This window comes from Mustela erminea, chromosome 6, assembly GCF_009829155.1.
Source record: "Mustela erminea isolate mMusErm1 chromosome 6, mMusErm1.Pri, whole genome shotgun sequence".
Classification (NCBI taxonomy): Eukaryota; Metazoa; Chordata; class Mammalia; order Carnivora; family Mustelidae; genus Mustela; species Mustela erminea.
Window position 1 is genome coordinate 121931717 of NC_045619.1, and position 16594 is coordinate 121948310.

Here is a 16594-nt window from a genome sequence, read left to right on the forward strand (position 1 = left end):
ACCACAGGGGTTCCTACCATTGTGGCAGAGCTATATTTACCTTCGGTCCAGTCTGTGATGGCTCTCTGCCTGTTGTGGGCAGAGTCTGGTCCCTGTGGTGTTCGTGGGCCAGTTGGGGGCTGCCTTGGGCTTGAGTTGAGTCAGAGATGGGAGTTTATCAGAGATGAAGTAGCACCAGACTGTAGGCACTCTCCCTGTGTGGTCCCCTGAGAAGCTTTGAGTGCTGGGCGGGGCCTGCAGTCAGACTAGCTGCCTGCTTCTGGTCATACTGGCATATGGTTCTCTTCCCCTCTCCCTGGAGCTGGACTCACACTGGAGTGGTGCTGGCCCTCGTCTGGGCTGCTTACACACAGCCCAGCTGGTGATACGACTTTGATGGGGCCCTGCCAAGAGTGACTGGAGGGGGCTGACCTGCTTCACTGTGGCCTCTTTTCTCTGTCAGTCTGCAGAGAATCTATTTTGCCTAAAAAGCGTCTTTAAAAAGACAAAAAGAATTTTTTAAAAATCCTGTTGAATATTTTCAACATCATAATTTTCAAGCAACTCAAATTTAACTCAAGATTTAATCTTGCATAATTCCACCTATCTTTGTTTTAGGGTATCATCACGTGTTAGCCGGTGATCTACTAAGAAGATGTATCACACGTATATGAATACTGAACTTATTTTGGAAAATTATGATTCCCATTTGGACCATCCTTGGTGGACAGAATTAAAGGGTCCTTTTATGTTGCCCCACGTGTGCTTTCACAGCATTACTTTGAAATACCCTTTCAACTGCTTGAAATGCTTTCCCTTCAAAGGAATGGCTGTACTGTTTTCTATTAGATACAGGGGCCAGGAAAAGCTGTGGGAGGGAGGAAATTAGTACATTTTTGGGGGTTTCTTTCCTTGTTCATTAATACACATGTTCTCCTGAGTTTGAAGAGCAGATATGTCTTCCTGGCTCAGGCACAGATGTTTTAGCCACATGGGTTCTGTGTGACCATTAATTGCCATTTTTGAGATAGAGATCCAAACTCACACTCATTATTTTTAAACATCAGAAATGCTTGATGCTTCTTTGGGCAAGCACCGTTTTAATCATCTCTAAAATGAGAGGGTCGCATTTGATGATCTCTTGCTCTCTTTCCAGCTCATAGTCCCTGAGTTTCCATAATTTATGAAAATAAACATCAGCCCACATACCTTAGGAGAAACCTAGAATAAACATGAAAATCAGAGTATAGGCTTAACGAGAAACTCTGAATTCTTGGTCTCTCTCTATGGGTGGTTTTGTTTTGTGGGAATCATGCCTAATAAGTACTTGGAGAGGCTTTTTGCTTCTGGTCCCCTTCCAAAGAAACTGGGATCTCCATGACCTTTCTCACTTCAAGACTAAAGGTAGCTTCTTCTAGGGAGGGCAAAGAAGACAGGAAGCACCAACCACTTGGGAGTTTTCCTGCTGGTCTCTTTAGAATCTTCTCTTCTGTTTGCTTAAGATCCTATGCCCTGTTCATCTTCATTGGCTAATCCATTCCCCACACCAAGCTGTAGCCTATTATCCTAATGTTTGGATAATTTTTGCTAACTGCCTGGATTTTCTTTTCCAGTTGGATGGATGGAAGCAAAGTGGATTATGTGGCTTGGGCCACAGGTGAACCTAATTTTGCAAATGACGATGAAAACTGCGTGACCATGTACTCAAATTCAGGTAGACTATAAAAATCTTGAGTTTGCCTTGTGGCATGTTGTGTTGACCCTCCCCTAACCCTAGGCTAAATGTAGCAAATCATGCACTTCAATCAGGCAAGAAAAGCAGAGAAAAAGAAGTTTAATTTCAGTAGCATCACTGTTTGGTTTGTGAGAATGGAAGTTTGACATTTGCTCTACTACATGACACAGACATCTTACCTCTCATTTTATGTAACATTTCTTCATGTTTTGATTTGAGCAAAATATCCAAAATATTTATCTATCTCTTTTATCTCTCTCCACATCTTTGTAAAATGAGAATCATGGCAGAACTTACCTGTTGTTGAGTAGATTAAAGACGCAATATACCTAAAACACTAAGCAAATGCTTGGTATAGCTAAGTTTAGGTATTATTAGATTATTGTTATTAGCTCTTAATGGCTATTTAGATAATACATCTGCAACACTGAGTTTATTCTGGGCTCATAGGAAGCTGTCTAGAAAGTTGAACTATTACCAGTTTAAGTGAAAGAACAAAAGAACAGGGCATAGATCTTTCTAGTCACTTGTGTAAAAATGTTTGTAGTCTCAGCCATTTCTGAGAATCTTTATAAAACATAAGTATGTTTTTTTAAAAGAATGTTTTTAAATGCAAATATGTAAGTCTAACTTGGCTACTTTGTCCTTTACCAGGGTTCTGGAATGACATTAATTGTGGTTATCCAAATGCCTTCATCTGCCAGAGACATAACAGCAGCATCAATGCCACGGTTATTCCAACGGTGCCTTCAGTCCCAGGAGGTTGCAAGGAAGGCTGGAATTTTTACAATAACAAGGTACTACGAATATTAGTTGTAGTCTTGGCATTGATCAATACAGAGAGCTATAATGCACATCTTTCAGCTCGGAGGTAACTTTGGCTTATCAATGACTTTAGAAAATTTTAGGCAAGAATAGATAGAGGCTCCTATGCCAAATTCTTTATGGAAATGGAGAGTATGCTTGGAGATAGTCTCCAAATGGGAGTGTCCTTTCTTCTAAGGAAGAAAAAAACTTTGCAAAGGAAGTTCATGGGTGACAAATCTCACTTAACCTTTTGGATCTCTATTTGGTTGTAGAAAATTTATGCGTAGCTATCAGCTTCATGAAAAATTTTCATTTCTTTAGAGCAAACACTAGTATCTTTATTTAGTCCCTTTTTTCCCTTTTTCATCCAAGTGTTTCAGAATCTTTGGATTTGTTGAAGAAGAAAGAAAAAATTGGCAAGAGGCACGGAAAGCTTGCATAGGATTTGGGGGAAATCTGGTATCGATCCGCAATGAAAAAGAGCAAGGTATGCAGACTTGTATGGTTAGTGATGCATTTAAATATGTAATTCTCCCCCTGCTGATAGTAAATGATATTTTGGTTTTCCAGGGGAAAACCTGGAAGGGGAGAAAACCTGGCAGGGGAGAAAACCCAAAGACACAGGGAGAACGATTTTATTCAGTGGTAGGCACTGCCCTGGGCATTGAAAAGAACCTTTTCATTGTTAGGACAATTCTGTGAAGTCAGTTATCATCACCCCACTTGTCCGGGAGCCCGTTGCTAAGGAATCAGACTGGCTCTTCGACTTACATTCCGTTCTGTTTCCGCCAAACTGGTTTATTCCCCAAAGAGCCAAAGAAGTAGAGTAGCTCTAGGAGTGAAATGGAAAATTGCTAATTTATTGCACTGCTAATCACTTAATCACATACCTTAAAATGCAATAAAACTAATTTTAAATAGGAACATTGAACAAATTGAGACACCCCCCCCTCAAAAAATAACCATTAAGGATAAACCAGAGGTTTGAAGAAAATATTGAAAGAGAAAACGGACCATATCCATATAGCGGGTCAAGAGAAAGAGAGATCACCAATCCTACATGGTCTTTCCATGGCCACCTTACCGGAAATAGAGACTAAGCTAAATGAGTGATTCGTCACCTGAAGGACGATACTAACTACCAGTAGACCAGCCAGATGATGTTACTAAATCCGTAGAGGGTTTGGAAGCCACAGCAGCAGCAAGTGAGGCATGTCTGAAAGACTTCCAGTTTTCACAGCCTGGAAAAGAGAGGGTGTGGGCTTTGTAAAGAGAAGATGTGGACCTGTATTGTTCCAGAATGAAGACTTGGCACCAATGAAGGGCTGTTATGAAGAAATAGATTTAGGCTCCAAATCAGGAGGCCATTCTCATAATTAGAACTGATTAAATGAGCTGCTTTATAAGTTCTCTAAAGGGCTGTGAAAAGGCTTACCTTGGAAAGTTCTCAGTTGGCTGCTGTAGAGTCACACAGACTGACTGGTACGTAGTAGGAAAGATGTTCAGTAAATATTTTTACGAATGAATTTATGTGAGATCTTGAGGGGGAGATGAGGAACTGCATAATTTCAGGCTCCCTTTTGGTTTTGGGATTCTCTGACTTCCAGAATCATTTACATGTCTCCGAAAATATACAAAGAAGAAAGACCCAGGAAACTTCTATAACCCTCACTCAAATGTTTCCTAGCCTCTGTAAATGCTGTCATGGTCTCTCTTGGAACACGAGATTTAATAAATCAACCAAGGTTTCACTGAGAGCCTTTGTCAAGCTCAGCAACTTGCCAGACCCTGAAAGAAAAGGGTTAAAACATAACACACAATAGAAACATTTTCAGAATAGAATAGAATAGAACAGAATAGAATATTTCTCTAACTGGACTACCATATTTTGGGCTTAACTACCCAACAGAGAAACATAATAATTGATTTCTTCTCTTAACCACAAAGTGCTGATTCCTGGCATCACAGAATTAGAACCTGGGTAATAGAGATGTGCAGAAGGAAATAATTTTCAGATAAAATAACATTATTCCTGGCAAAACCGGCACACGTTGAATTCTTATTGTGGTTGTTGGCAGAAAAAAAAGTCAGTGCTGAAATATTGGCAGGTAGTGCTTTTCCACATTCATTTTAATTTGGGGATGGGGAAAGTTAAGATCTTATTTAGGAAATAAAACAAAACCAAAATAAATATCTAGCCATGCTCTTCTCCCCCTGAAAAATTTTGAAAAAAAAAAAAAATTTTTTTTTTTCTTAACCTTTAGTTGAGAAATAAGCAAATCCCTGAGCAGAGGAAGAATATACTCTAACAGGAGAATATACTCTAACAGGAGAATAAACACTTAACAGTGGCCCTTCTGTGGAATTGTTTGTTTCATGAATAAACAGCTTCTCTGTTTTGTATTTTCTTTGAGTAACCCAGATGCTTAGTCACTCCATATCCCATTCGCATCAGGAGCCTGGGTTTAAGCAGAGGTGCTGGGAAATTGTTCTGTCGAGCTAGTGCTCATTCACCTGGGCAGCCTTGGTTCCTGGCCCGAGAGGCTGCCAGCCATGGGGGTGGCTGGGGGGGTGTGGGACACAGGCTCACAGGCAAACACACATGGGATGGGGCATGTGTTCATTGAAGCCTTTTACAGCTTCTGGGCATTTGCCACCCTCCTTTCTGCCACAGAACAGGCAAGGAAGCAAAAGGCCACCCTAGCTCTACATTTGCTGCATTTTTCTAGATCTTCTCTCGTAATGATGCAAGTGATCCCCCCCGCCCCACATACACAGCCCCGGGTTCGAGCACATGGGGTGGATGCTGCTGGCCCCTTAGGGGTTGCTGCCAAAGAAAGTTCTAATCGGGTAGCTCTTTTGGTTTAGAAATCCAGTGTAGTGATAACTTGACAGCCTCAAGCATCTTGTTGGGAGAAGTAGGTTTCATTTTTAGACGTTTTCTGGGTTAAGAGCACTGTTTGCCTCCCTAGGGTTATCTTATCTAAAGAATCAGGAAACCTGCTAACTCCTAGGATGAGTGTGTGTGCGTTCGAAACACTAGCGCTTCCTGTAGGCCGGCAGGCAGCCCCAGCCCAGATTGGGGAAAGGGGATATGACATGGCACTCCCGGGGCCAGGGATGGACTCAGCCACCCTTGTCCCAGTTCCCCACTGCCCCTGGGCACGGCCCAGCCTGTCCAGCTATCTGCAGTGGCCCAGATAAAGCCTAGACTTTGATTATACAAAACTTTCCAAAGTACAAACTGAAGTGATAAGGTGAATGTAAGGTTAGAATGTGTTTGTTTTCATGGTAAGTGGTTTTAAACAGTAATAAAGACCTTAATCACGTACTCAGTATTTTAAACTTGCATATTTTGAATATTTTCCGTATTTTGAGTATTTTTCCCCAAAGGTTAAAATTATCTTGTGGAACTTTCTTTCAGCATTTCTTACCTATCATATGAAGGACTCCACGTTCAATGCCTGGACCGGGCTGAATGATGTGAATTCAGAGCACACGTTCCTTTGGACAGATGGGCGAGGAGTTCATTATACCAACTGGGGGAAAGGTTATCCTGGAGGCAGACGGAGCAGTCTTTCCTATGAAGATGTAAATATCAGTTTCAGGTCACCTCTCTGCGTACGGTCAGCCTGCTTCAGGGCAGCAGATTGTTCATTCATCTGTGAAACATCTACCAGGGTTCTTGATCTGGTTCATTCTTGCAGATCTTAAGTGTTTCAGACTCAGCCCGCCTGGAGGGAAAGGGTATAAATTCAATTACAAACTCTTCAGCTTGTGGCGTAGGTGGTGGCGGTCTCAAGGGATGGGAAAACCAGCTCCATTCTGGATCTGTGTTTCAGTCAGGATGTACACTTGAGCCCAGAGTTGCCAATTTTATTTGTATCAGCTGCCTCGAAACTTTTGAAGCTTGTAGTATTAATGCAACTATGACTCCTTCTAAAGGTAGAAGTTATCTGCCATTCATAGAGGATTTACCATGTGCCAAACACTGCTAGCTGCTCTCACATGTTAACCTAAGAGACAGAGGGGTGTTTATTTTCATACTTTTTAAAAAAATTTTTTATTTATTTGACAGAGAGAGAGATCACAAGTAGGCAGAGAGGCAGGCAGAGAGAGAGGAGGAGGCAGGCTCCCTGCTGAGCAGAGAACCTGTTGCGGGGCTTGATCCCAGGACCCTGAGATCATGACCTGAGCCAAAGGCAGAGGTTTAACCCACTGAGTCACCCAGGTGCCCGTATTTTCATACTTTTAATCTGGCATCATTGAACAGTTAACGGGTCTATGTTAAACACCACGTTAGGTTTTGAGAAAAACATGAAGAAACAGCAGCTTCTGTTCTGACATTAAAGAAGCCTACGCTTATGTTAGACCGCAAGTCTGATACAGGAAAGAAGAGAGTACGAAGTGTGAGTGTGTGTTAACAGTTATAGAGCCCTGTAGTAGGTAGGAGGAAAGAAGCTTACTGTAGGATAAAGTGATCTAGTCAGTCAGTACTCACTTAGGGAGGCTCTTGTTTGATGAAGAGAAGGAATATGAGAGGGGAAAAAATCAGCTCTGGGTCTTTTCCTCAAGAGGTTTAAAACAAGGGCGCCTGGGTGGCTCAGTGGGTTAAGCCGCTGCCTTCGGCTCAGGTCATGATCTCAGGGTCCTGGGATCGAGTCCCGCATCGGGCTCTCTGCTCAGCAGGGAGCCTGCTTCCCTCTCTCTCTCTGCCTGCCTCTCTGACTACTTGTGATCTCTCTCTGTCAAATAAATAAATAAAATCTTTAAAAAAAAAAAAAAGAGGTTTAAAACAATGATCTGGGAAGTTGGGTATGTGGGGCACCTGGGTGGCTCAGTGGGTTAAAGCCTCTGCCTTCTGCTCAGGTCATGATCTCAGGGTCCTGGGATCGAGTCCCGCATCCGGCTCTCTGCTCAGCGGAGAGCCCGCTTTCCTCTCAGCGGAGAGCCCGCTTTCCTCTCTCTTTCTCTGCTTGCCTCTCTGCCTACTTGTGATCTCTCTCTGTCAAGTGAATAAATAAATCTTCACCCCCCCCCCAAAAAAAGCAGCAGGTAGGTCTGGGTAGGAGTAAATGACTTGGGTTATAGTAGGGCTTTTATACAGAAAAGGAGTAGAAGTAAACTTGGAAAGGTTGACAGCAGAATTTAGAGAAATTTAGTTGCTCCAGGAGTGAGTTTGGACTTTGTCAGATGGTCAGTGAGAAAAGGTTAGAGCAGAAAAATGATCTGATCAAAATGGTACCTTTATGATAGTTAATTGGCAGAGCTCTGTATAGGGTAGATACATTTAGATGATGGGTCAATGATTTTCTATCGAGAAATTCTTTGAATCTTCATACATTCATGAGGACTAGAAACTTACTGAAGAAATTAAAGTAGAATGTAGTGAGGTGAGGTTTGCTTGGAAAAATTTGTGTGAGGGGTGAATTTTGTGTAAAGCAAAAAGAAAAAAAAATTATTGTTGCCCAAGTTTGTTTTGTTTTGTTTTGTTTTGAGAACATAAAGACAAGCAGAAACAATGGAAGCAAAAATCTACAATCTCAACCACCCAGGGAAAAAAAAACTGTTAATTTTTTGTTGAATTTATTTCTAGACTTTTTCTTAGTGCGTGAAAAATAAAGTTTATTTCGCAAAAATGGAATCAAAACACACATACTGTGTCGTTACAATTTCAGGACTTGAAAAGTGACAAGGATTCACTACAGTGTGATAAAGAGAGTGTGAGAGAACTCTTCGTACAGGTTCTGTGGTGGGAACATGCTTGCTCTGTACAGGTTTTCTGGAGCAGAGCATGGGCTGGAACCCAGTGTAATGGAAGATAAGAATGGCCAAGAGGGAAGTTGGGAATGAACGGAGCATCTAAATGTGGGACTGGGAGTTCTAGGAGTTGAAGTTCATGGGATAACAAGGCTGGGGGCAGCTAGAGCAGCACAAGCTGTGGATCAGGGAATGGGGGTAAAGTTAAGGACTGGGGTTCTTTCCATCTTTCTCCTCTACACTGGCATGCTGGCCTAGGTCTTCACTGCCGCATGGGAGAGAAGTTTCAGTCGTCCTGTCTGTTCAAGACAATACCCAATCTTTCCTTCCTTTGTGGTTCTTTACCAAAAAAGAAACCCTTCCTGGGGAGCACTCCTGCTCACAGTATGCTTTGCATTCCTCATTTGTTGAGAAGCAAGATAGTGCAGTGCTGTCATCTCTGCCAGGAGACAGGATGCCTGGGCTTTGTATCCTAACTCTTATTTATTAGCTGAATAACTGTGGGCATGTTAACCTGTGCCTCAATGCACCTGCGCCTCATATCTCTCATCTAGGAACTGGGCATACTCCTAGGACCAACCACTAAGGATTTCTATGAGCTTACAGGAATTAATATGCATCTAGTACTTAGTACAATGTCAGATATTATAGATGTGAGCTCTAACTGCTAGAGCCTATGGGTAAAGAAATGCAACACATGATAAATCAAAGACTTCATCTGACCCTGGATGAAAACTCTGGCAGGTGCAAGTTTTTCTTTACTTGCTTTGGCTCATAGACTGTCCTCTGGAAGTTTGATATTGCAAACATATCCACAACAAAAAATAGAAAAGTCTTTCCAGCCTGGCATACGTCCATGTACGTTTGCAAATAACATATGAAACTTTCTAGTTACATACCAGCCATTTGCTCTGAATCCATAATGATAATCATATAAATTAAATTAACAATGAAGAAATATAGATTATACTCATTTCTCTTTAACAGTGGGATACCTGTTTTGGGATTTGAGTCATGAGAATTTATATGGAGAAGATATTGTATTCTCCTAACATTTGATTGCAAAACTTTGATAGAGGTGTATACCATTTATGATAACAAAGTTTCTCAGACCTGTCTCTAAAATCATCCCAATCTATCTGGTTTTTAATTAAAAATAGCAAGAATTCAGTGTGAGAGATTCATTTGGAAAGTGCAAGCAGTTCCTGGAAAAAAGGATGAATTGAATGTGACTGTACATGAATCAGGATCATCTTTAAATTTGGTGGTTAAGAATGAGGCTTTTTCCTGACTTATTAATGAATTGATTAAAACAATTACTGAGTCACACTACTTTTTATTTTTCTTTCTCCACAAATGTACAGGCTGACTGTGTGGTTATTATTGGAGGGAAGTCGAGGGATGCAGGAAAATGGATGGATGACACGTGTGACAGTAAACGAGGTTACATATGCCAGACCCTTCCAGGTAGGTTCTCCCAAACCTCGCTTGCCCATAGAGCTGGGTGGTTTAATATATATATATATTTCAAGATTTTATTTATTTATTTGATAGAGAGAGATCACAAGTAGGCAAGAGGCAGGCAGAGAGAGAGAGAGAGGAAGCAGGCTCCCTGCTGAGCAGAGAGCCCAATGCGGGGCTCGATCCCAGGATCCTGAGATCATGACCTGAGCCAAAGGCAGAGGCTTAACCCACTGAGCCACCCAGGCGCCCCTTAATATATTTTTAAAAAATGACCTCCTTCTCAATTTTGCTCTAAACCTTAAACTACTCTAAAAACATAAAATTTTGTTTAAAGAATGGCCATTCCCAAGCACAAGAGAAAAGGTGACATTTTCTAGAAACTATTCATGAGTGTAACCCTTCATCCATTACCAAAAAAATTTGTGCAGATTACCCTTGAAGTTGGAACTTTTTCTAACTTCATAAAAAATGTAGGATATTCGCCTACCTGTTCCTTTTTAACAATGTCACAGTAAGAATACTTCGGTTCTGCTTGCGTAATTTGAGAACCATTGGCACAGAACATCATATATGCCCCATCATTCTATATACTCTGCCTTTAAAAATGTAGATGTCTTTTTTTTAATGATTTTAAGAGTGTACCCAGTGTGAGGCTCGAACTCACAACCCCAAGATCAAGAGTTGCATGTTCCACTGACTGAGCCAGCCAGGTGCCCCTAAAAATGTAGATACCTGATTTGTGTTTCACTTCGTATCTTAGGAAGCCCTGCGGTTATACAAAAATAAAACAGAAAATGTGCATATTTGCTTAGAGTTCAGATTATGGTTGCACATACTTTCGTGTCCAGTGAAAGAAGAATACAAATGTCTAGTTACACAAAAAGAGGGCCAGAAATTAAAAGGTGGTTTAGAGAGGAGGGTGCAGGTGGGGGGGGGTTGCTTTCATTCTGAGAACAGCTCTTTGTGAGTTTGAACTAGAAGGTACTTGTTCTAATACATCAAACTGACTTTCCAACACTCTCCAGGGAATCAGGCAACTACGGTCAACTCATGACCATGAGTGAAAATCGCCTGAGATATTTTCAGATGATTGAAAGGTGCTGCAGAAATTCTAAGCTTTCATTAATTCAAAAGCTGGTCTAGGACCTGTTGTTTTTCCCTCTATGCTCTGTCCTATGGCTGCAGAATTTTAGGCCACCAGAAAAGTACACATGCCATCTGTGCCCATGTTTTGAGGAAAGGAGGGAATATCCTTCCAGGAGTGAATGCTGACACACAAGCTTTTTGAAAATTTTTTTCTTATTATTATAAACGTAAGTGATAGAATATTTTCCACTAATAAAAGCTTATTAAAAATAAAAAATATTTATCATCATTCACATATACCTTCATGATTTTATTCATATATATATATTCATGTATGTATGTGAATAAAACCCATTTAAAAAATATGTAACACGTGTTCTTTGTTGACATTTTAGAAAATGCAGTAAAGCATAAAGAAGGCGGAAAAATTACCCACAATCCAACCACCTGAAAATAATTTCTCAATAGTTTAGTTTTTCCTTAGTCATTTTATGTGCGCAGTGGCAGTATCGTAGCCAATGAGGTTTATCCGAGGCGCGATTATTGCTAATTGAATGTCTTAATAAACAAATTGGACAGATGAGCTATTTCCTAATTGAATATAGCCTTCCGTGAAACTTTTTAAAGCTTTACTTGAAGTCTCATTTGGCACTTTTAGTGGTCCCCACATTCTCCACGGGTATTAAGACAAATCCAGACCTCCACAAGTTGGGAAATGGTTAAGATCATTCAGTCTCTACAGGCTGTATGTACCACGTGAAGGGTGCCGGTCGGAGTCTCTTAGTTTACTGATATTCTTCTACTAACACAAGGTGGCAGCAACAGCAGAAGAAAGGGGAAGCTGCCTTGGCCGAAATGAAGTCATTACCATACTAGGCGTAATCAAAAGCACTTTTGGCATTTGGATAGCGACAGAACAAGGCAGATGGTAGATTAGGTCGGTGTTATAGTGGAACACGTCTGAGAATTAGCCAAGACAAAATTGGTAGGCAAGGACATCTAGAACCCTAAAATAGGAGTTGGCAAATTTTTTTTTTTCTGTAGAGAGACACACTGTAAATATTTTAGGCAGCAAATATACATTCTCTGTTGCAACTCCTCAGCTCTGACATGATGCTAGGCAGTCACAGACAACATGTAAACAAGTGAATGTGGCTGGGTTCCAATAAAACTTTATTTATGGACACAAATTTGAATTTCATACGATGTTTACATGTCACAAAATATTATTTTTATTTAATTGTTGTTATTTTTGTCAGCCATTTAAAAGCCATTCTTGGCTCACTGGCTACAAAAACAAACAGGCCAGATTTCACCCTCTGGCTGTCATTTGCTAACCTCTCACTTTAGGGCATCCATTAAGGGACACGGAAAGAAACCCTTTTTGGGGTGTTGACAGTAATAGGCACAAAGGAAAGAAACCGTTTTTGGGGTGTTGACAGTAATGGGCACAAAGGATGGGTGGGCCTTAAACAGCCATTAGAGATGCATACTGGAAGACTGAGGGGAAAAGTTCAGAAAGCCAAAGTGACTCTGTTTTAGGCTCTACCCCCTGAGTCGGTTTGGTCAAGATATGGGAGCCCTGGATGAAGGGTGTAAGCAATCATCAGTAGGAGAAGAGGCTGATCCCGGGATAAGGGTTAAATGACCCAGGACTGGTGTCTGGCTTCATGCCAAAACTTAAAGCCGGCTCTGGAAGGTCCATTACTAACAGGTAGAGTCAAATAGATACAAATAGACACAAATTCATGGAGAGGGTACAGCGGACAGAGGAGAGGGAATAAGCTCTGTTGGTGCCCTTGAAATACGACCAAGATGGTAAAACAAAGATTAGTAACGACAGGATGGTAGATATTCTTTAATCGATGGAATTAAACTGTGTCATTTCTTTCATTCAGATACTAGATCTCATTGAATTTGCAAGCCTTTGGGTTTTTTTTCTTTTTCTTTTTTTAATTTAAAAACTCGATTACATATCTATATTAATGGTCTAAATACAGTTTGGAAATTATTTCATTCAACCAGCCATACTGATTAAAAACCAGAGCTTTGTTTTTTGGTGTGAAATGACTCATGAAAATATTTTTAACACCTGATGGTTTAGATTTATGCTATCCTGATTATCTTTATAATGTATGAGATATGGTAATAGACGACATGACCATTAACCCTCAAAGAAATGGTTATTGATAATGCTAATGAAAAATGAATCTTTTTGTTCCAGCCTCTTCCCTGCCTAATCCTCCAACAACAATTCCAACAGATGGCTTTGTTAAATATGGTGAAAGTAACTATTCACTCATGAAATTAAAGTTAGAGTGGCATGAAGCGGAGAAGTATTGCAAGCTTCACAGTTCCCTTATTGCTAGCATTCTAGATCCCTATAGTAATGCATTTGCATGGATGCAAATGCAAAAATTTAATGAACCTGTGTGGATCGCCCTGAACAGTAACTTGGTAAGATGCTGGGAACATGTGGGGACTTGATGTGATTGGTTAATTGTGATTAAATACGATTCTCTTTCTGTTCATTCTGTTGGATATTTGTTACATGCAAGACACTGCCGGGCAATGTGAATGATGTGAACGTGAACTAGACCCAGTCTTGCAAGGACCCCAGTGCCTTCAAGGATCTGGCAAGCTGGTGATCTCTGTCAGAAATCAAACAAAGATTTATATAGCTTATATTAACTATAAAATTGCTTTTGAATATTAAACATAGATTCTGCATCTAAGCATTTTTATTTATTAACTTACTCCTCTCTGGTGTCCCAATTACAACTATGCCACTGGAATTAAGGAAGCAGATCGGGGCATGGTTCCTGGATCATGAGGCACTTTTTCTTTGTCGAGGCAAGCCCTAGAGTTATCGGTTCTAAAGTTGTGCGAAGAATTTCACTGCAGTCAATTCTCTGTGTTGCATAAAAGAAAAAGGCAGGTTGGTGGAGCATTGGAGTGGTGGGCGGAAGCAGTGGGCACGGAAAGAAGAGTGGTGATGAAGTTGCCAAAATATCCCCATAATGAGCCTTCTCTGATGCCCTGTGAGCCATCTGTCCTCCATCTATTTAGCTAGCCAGCCGGCAGAGTTCCTAATAGAATAGCGATGACTAGCTATTAGCAAGTAACTAAGGGACAAGATCGAAAATGTCAAAGAGAGTTGTATAAAAGCACTAATAAGAGGAGACAAAAGGTATGGGTTGAGTGAGGGTAGAAGGTCAAGAAGGCTTCTCAGAGAAAGTGGGCTTTGTAGATGTCGTCTGGGATGGCTGGATATAAAGAAAGAGTACCACGAAGAGATAAAAAGGCAGAAGGAGCTAGAACTGGGAAGCAGGTTGGTGTCAGATTTGAGAGAGCTTCTAATTCTGTGCTACAGGGATAAAAAGGTGCACTTCATGGGCAGAGTAATTCTTGAGTAGGGAAGTGAACATTTAAAAGTAAGTGGTTCCATAATGATTTCTGTGATGGAACTTAGGCAAGACAATTTTGTGTCTATGTTGACTTTTCTTGATAGTTCATTTTCTCTTATGGACTCATTTTCTTCTTATAGACATGGTCACAGATCTCTCATGAGTTTAAAACAGGCTTGTATTTATTTTTAGAAAGATTAAATAGATTTTCCACTCTCCGAACCTTTATAATTAAAACAGTAGTATTATCTTCCTTATGTCTGTGGAATTAATGACTATGTAAGTATTATGTGATTAAACGTGATAGAATACTACAAAATCCCAACTTGGAATAACACATGCTTTTGATTTTGTCATTAAGTCTTTGGTAATTGGCTTGGTAAATGAAATAATGTGGTTAAAATGGGAGATATTTGAATCATTTCAAAATTCATTTATCTCATTAATACTATATATCTTATTTTTAGGCATTACTTGTAAAATCTCTCAGGCTGTTAAGAGGATATTATTGATTAGTAATATTTTTGATGTTATTAATGAATTTATATGTGATCATAAATTTATTCTACAAAATTTAATAAAAAAGTAAATGTGCAAACTGAATAAAACAATCAACTGTGTAAAAATTACTCTCATTATTTGCTGGAAGACCACCTTACTGGAAAGCAAGACACCTAGGTTCCTCTGTTACTTATCCATCTGATCTCACCTGTCATTTGTCATGTATACTTTTTCAAAAGCTAACCAATGAGAAGATCAGAAGAGATAAGTGTTTCTCTCCAACACCTATCAGTGAAAATCACTTAACTTTCATTATCATTTCATTGATAATATAATAAACATTTTATTTGTTCCGAAGACAAAATTTGTATTATGCTGAAAACCTGTGAAGAAAGAGTTTCATAGAATAAGACATAGGTGAAGTCTGTGTTTTTCAAATTAGTTTCCAAGGGTATAGTTAAGGGGAACTCTGAGAGTCTCTCTAAAAGAAAAGTGACATTTACTGAATTTAAGTTGGTAGAACTTATTTAGACAATGTACTTTTTGTTCCCAAATGTTGGAGACTGTCAAATCGTAGTCTCAAATATACTTCTGCTCCTCACTGGGTCTTTTTGGTGTTTTCGAAATGAGGCGAGACTCTCTGTTAATGGTGGTTTTTCTTCTTGCAGACCAATAATGAGTATGCTTGGACTGACAAATGGAAGATGAGGTTCACTAACTGGGCTGCTGATGAGCCCAGACTGAAATCAGCATGCGTTTATCTGGATTCTGATGGCTACTGGAAGACCGCATCTTGCAATGAAAGTTTTTATTTTCTCTGCAAAAGATCAGATGGTAATTGAATACACAAAAACAATCAAGGGGTTTGGCATTTTCTCAATAAGCTAATACCTACTGCTATTGATGTTATTAAACAGTAACTTGTTTTGGAGAATTAAATATAAGATAATAAAACCTGTCCCTTCACCTAACAAAAAGACTGACTTGGGAATAAACAAATATATAGAGATCTGAATAATAGAGAAAATTTTCTTCAGTGCTAGAGTTTATTTGCATTTTTTAGATTTTTGAATTTTTATTATTGAGATTATCCTCTGCATCTATGATGTCAGATTTGTCAGGAAATTATGATTACCTTTTATATCAACAGCATATCTGTATCACAGTAATTTTTATCAGGTGCATGTAGATTAATCAGAGTCAGTGAGATTATGGTTTTGGCTTTCCTAGAATACAGTCCTAGAAGTGGACAAGGATACATTCCTAGAGTTTTAACTGTCCCATTTCATTATATCAGAGACATGAGTCATAGCTAACAAGTGTTACTAGGCGTTAGGATTCCAGAAAAGAGTGACTTAAAGGGGGACTTTCTCAGCAAATTGTTTTTAGGTGACCTTTTTTTTAAGGAACTAAACATCTTTGTAAGTGTTTATAGATCTGCCTTCTTCAGGATGACTGTGATTGATTTCTACGCTATTAGAATACAGTCTATTGAAATATATTTAAAATGAAACCAAAAAGATAAAGTAAAAAGAACACCCAATAACAAAAACGTCAGATCCAAATAATTACCATTAGGACTTCATAAAAATAATCGTCAATAAAATTTTCCTTAGCTGCTACTCTATCACACTACAGAAACTTTAGATTTTATTTTATTTGAACTGTCTTTTTATTAACAGAAATCCCTGCCACTGAGCCCCCACAGCTACCCGGCAGATGCCCAGAGTCAGAACACACGGCATGGATTCCTTTCCACGGTCACTGCTACTATATCGAATCTTCGTACACAAGAAACTGGGGTCAAGCTTCTCTGGAATGCCTCCGAATGGGTAAGTGCCACATCGATGTCAGA

The 16594-nt window shown here is 39.7% G+C and overlaps 1 protein-coding gene and 1 pseudogene across 1 annotated transcript in view; both read left to right on the plus strand.

Moving 5' to 3' along the window:
• MRC1 (mannose receptor C-type 1) overlaps positions 1-16594 on the plus strand; it is a 105167-nt gene that overhangs the window by 70875 nt on the left and 17698 nt on the right. The window contains exons 19-26 of the mRNA XM_032349534.1: positions 1593-1693; positions 2369-2511; positions 2894-3008; positions 5946-6112; positions 9646-9748; positions 13056-13288; positions 15408-15573; positions 16422-16571. Of these exons, the coding sequence (XP_032205425.1) occupies positions 1593-1693; positions 2369-2511; positions 2894-3008; positions 5946-6112; positions 9646-9748; positions 13056-13288; positions 15408-15573; positions 16422-16571 (1178 nt within the window). The remainder of the gene's footprint in view (positions 1-1592; positions 1694-2368; positions 2512-2893; positions 3009-5945; positions 6113-9645; positions 9749-13055; positions 13289-15407; positions 15574-16421; positions 16572-16594) is intronic.
• Positions 11321-11470, plus strand: LOC116594534 (annotated as a pseudogene).